The sequence below is a fragment of the Aplysia californica genome, unplaced genomic scaffold, assembly GCF_000002075.1.
Source record: "Aplysia californica isolate F4 #8 unplaced genomic scaffold, AplCal3.0 scaffold00057, whole genome shotgun sequence".
Classification (NCBI taxonomy): Eukaryota; Metazoa; Mollusca; class Gastropoda; order Aplysiida; family Aplysiidae; genus Aplysia; species Aplysia californica.
In genome coordinates this window covers 395,203-397,591 of record NW_004797327.1, presented here as the reverse complement: position 1 = coordinate 397,591, position 2,389 = coordinate 395,203, and the positions used below count along the sequence as shown (strand labels likewise).

General features: G+C 38.8%; 2 protein-coding genes across 2 annotated transcripts in view; one reads left to right on the top strand and one right to left on the bottom strand.

The window, feature by feature from the left end:
- Positions 1-317, bottom strand: part of LOC101849673 (cyclin-dependent kinase 2-interacting protein) — a 12,416-nt gene extending 12,099 nt beyond the window's left edge. Inside the window, exon 1 of the mRNA XM_005093044.3 lies at positions 97-317. Within this exon, the coding sequence (XP_005093101.2) occupies positions 97-301 (205 nt within the window). The 5' untranslated portion in view covers positions 302-317. The remainder of the gene's footprint in view (positions 1-96) is intronic.
- Positions 318-380: 63 nt separating this feature from the next.
- Positions 381-2,389, top strand: part of LOC101849438 (MAPK/MAK/MRK overlapping kinase) — a gene marked incomplete in the record, with an annotated part of 60,487 nt that continues 58,478 nt past the window's right edge. Inside the window, 1 exon segment of the mRNA XM_005093043.3 lies at positions 381-1,392. Within this exon segment, the coding sequence (XP_005093100.2) occupies positions 1,374-1,392 (19 nt within the window).

The window sequence follows — 2,389 nt, the reverse complement described above, 5'->3', positions numbered from 1 at the left end:
TCAGAAAGAGACAGAGAGAGAGAGAAGAGGGGAGGAGTAGATCTTGCGAGAACTTCCGGGCGGGTGAGAATAGCCACTTTCTTCTTACTCGCTTACCAGGTGAAGAAAAGGGGCTGATAAGGCTTGAGGACCCTGAAGTGCTACTTTGACTTAGGGCCTCTTTTGAGTCCTTGCTTTTAGGAGTTGCCATAGTGTACCAATTCGATGAGACAAAATCATGGAAACAATACTCGCTTGTGCGACTTTCAACTTTCGTTTCTTCTACAGGGGTTTCCGCTTTCATTTTCATTTCACCTTTCATACTTCCTGTAGATAGTTATAAAACTGACATCACGAAATCCATGTTCATAGGCAACGGAATAACTAAAAACACAACTAATTAAACCCTGTTCAACTTACTGATATAAGTTTCAAAAAAATATCTAGCTGTACACAAATACATCAAATCATTTTCTGCTGTTGAAATTGTACAAACTGAGTGAAGATTTGGCAGAGAATCACAAGACTTCTCTTTGCTACCAGTAGCACTCTTTTATACATTGGGGCAAAATATTTTATCAGCTGTATCCTGACTCTGATACAGAAGAGCTTCACATTGATTTGTGTATCCTTGACAACCCGATGGAGTTTTGTGATCGGTTCTTTCCGGAGTGTGTATTGTTCTGCGCTCAACAACATGAGAGGATTTTTGGCCGGCCAGTGGTCACTTGTAGCTTCGATCTAGCAGGTTGTATTTCGTGACATGCCGGAGGCATTCTGCTTCTACTTCATATTTTAGACGTGTTTTCTAAAAGCACACTTTCCTCTGCTTCTCATATGTGCGGGGTTAGTTGCTGGACAGGACTAATCGACGGAGTACCCGTGCCAAACTAAGTTCAAGTTGACGCTGTAAAGTTATAGGTGATTGGTTTTGCTGCAAGATCTATATCTAGATCTACTGGCGGTCGTTTCCTATTTGCAAGCTTCAAAATAGCTGTTCAACCAACAGTGACAAGGCAATAGCGTAAGGGAAACAAAGCCGACAAAGGAGTAGGCCTGCCCTCGTCTTTGGGCATTTAGGGTGGTCTGTTTCTGGTTTCCATTTCATACAGGGCCAGGCGTTCAAATTGATTCTTGAAAGTTTTGAGGAATGACTGAGTAGCCTAGTTCTCGTACCAATCGCGTGTTCAGTCAGATTACTTTGCTTTGAAGTCAGGTGGTACCAAGTCCAAGGCAAATTCGGGCTTGATTTCCAGCATGACCATTTCGTGAAGTATTCTTTTCTTTACAGCAGGGAAATGGTCTCGCTATTGAATTGTGATACCCTGCACTTTTCTGAAATGGATTAAACAACAAATTGATGGTTAGTAAATGATCCATTCACCGCTGCCTGGATGAACCTCCTGTTGCAAAGTAAGTTCATGTACCTCATAGGCCTGTTTATTTTTTCTGTTCACTTTTCATCCCATTTACTCTGACACTGAAGATCTCTAGACTTGCGTTTAGTGAAATGTGAATTGAAGGAAAAATCATGTTTCAAACATGAAAAAGTTAGTTATATATAATATTAGTGAGAATAATTGACAGAATGTAGAGCTACAGTAGTCTTGTATTTGTAGAAAACAAATTTGTTACTTTGAGGACTAAGAGTCGAAGGAATTTGATGGTGAAAAGATACAAGTACTTGAGTGAAAGTTACAACAACGTTATTTTACGACAGAAGTCAAATTTTTTAAAGATAAGGCTTTGCATCAATTGTCAACTGTCGTTTGTTCTTATCTAAACTGATATTGTACTTCAAAGAGAATTGTTCTGTTCAGATAAAGAAACAATGTGAACTCTGTAGGCCCTAGGGCCTATGTTATGATGTAGCAAAGAGGAGGCTACATTTGTTGAACTGTTGCAGAAAATTAAAGTGTTGAATACATTACTCACTATTACATAGTTTTCTTTTTCCACCGCTTGAATTAAATCACGGGAAAAAATGTAGCACTGTTATTGGAGGTTTAATTTTTAAAAAGATAAAAGGCCTAATTTCTCTTTTATAAGTCTGCTGGTGTTTTGAGTGCCCAACTCCTGATGTAGACAGGCAAAGCTTATTTTCATTCTTGTCCAAGCTATAACATGATTGAAGTAAATGTGAAACATTACTATAAGGAAATTTAATTTAATTTTAAACAATAATAAAGCTTTCTGTTAAATCATAGCTTATTAACAGAATACCAGATTAGGAAGGTATATGTTATGGTCCTCTTTGTATGTACAAAAAAAGCCCTCAGCACTGTAACATTTGCCAAGAATTGTACACACCTCATCTTACACACACAACACGCACACACACACACACACGCACACACACACACACACACACGCACACACACACACACACACACACACACACACACACACA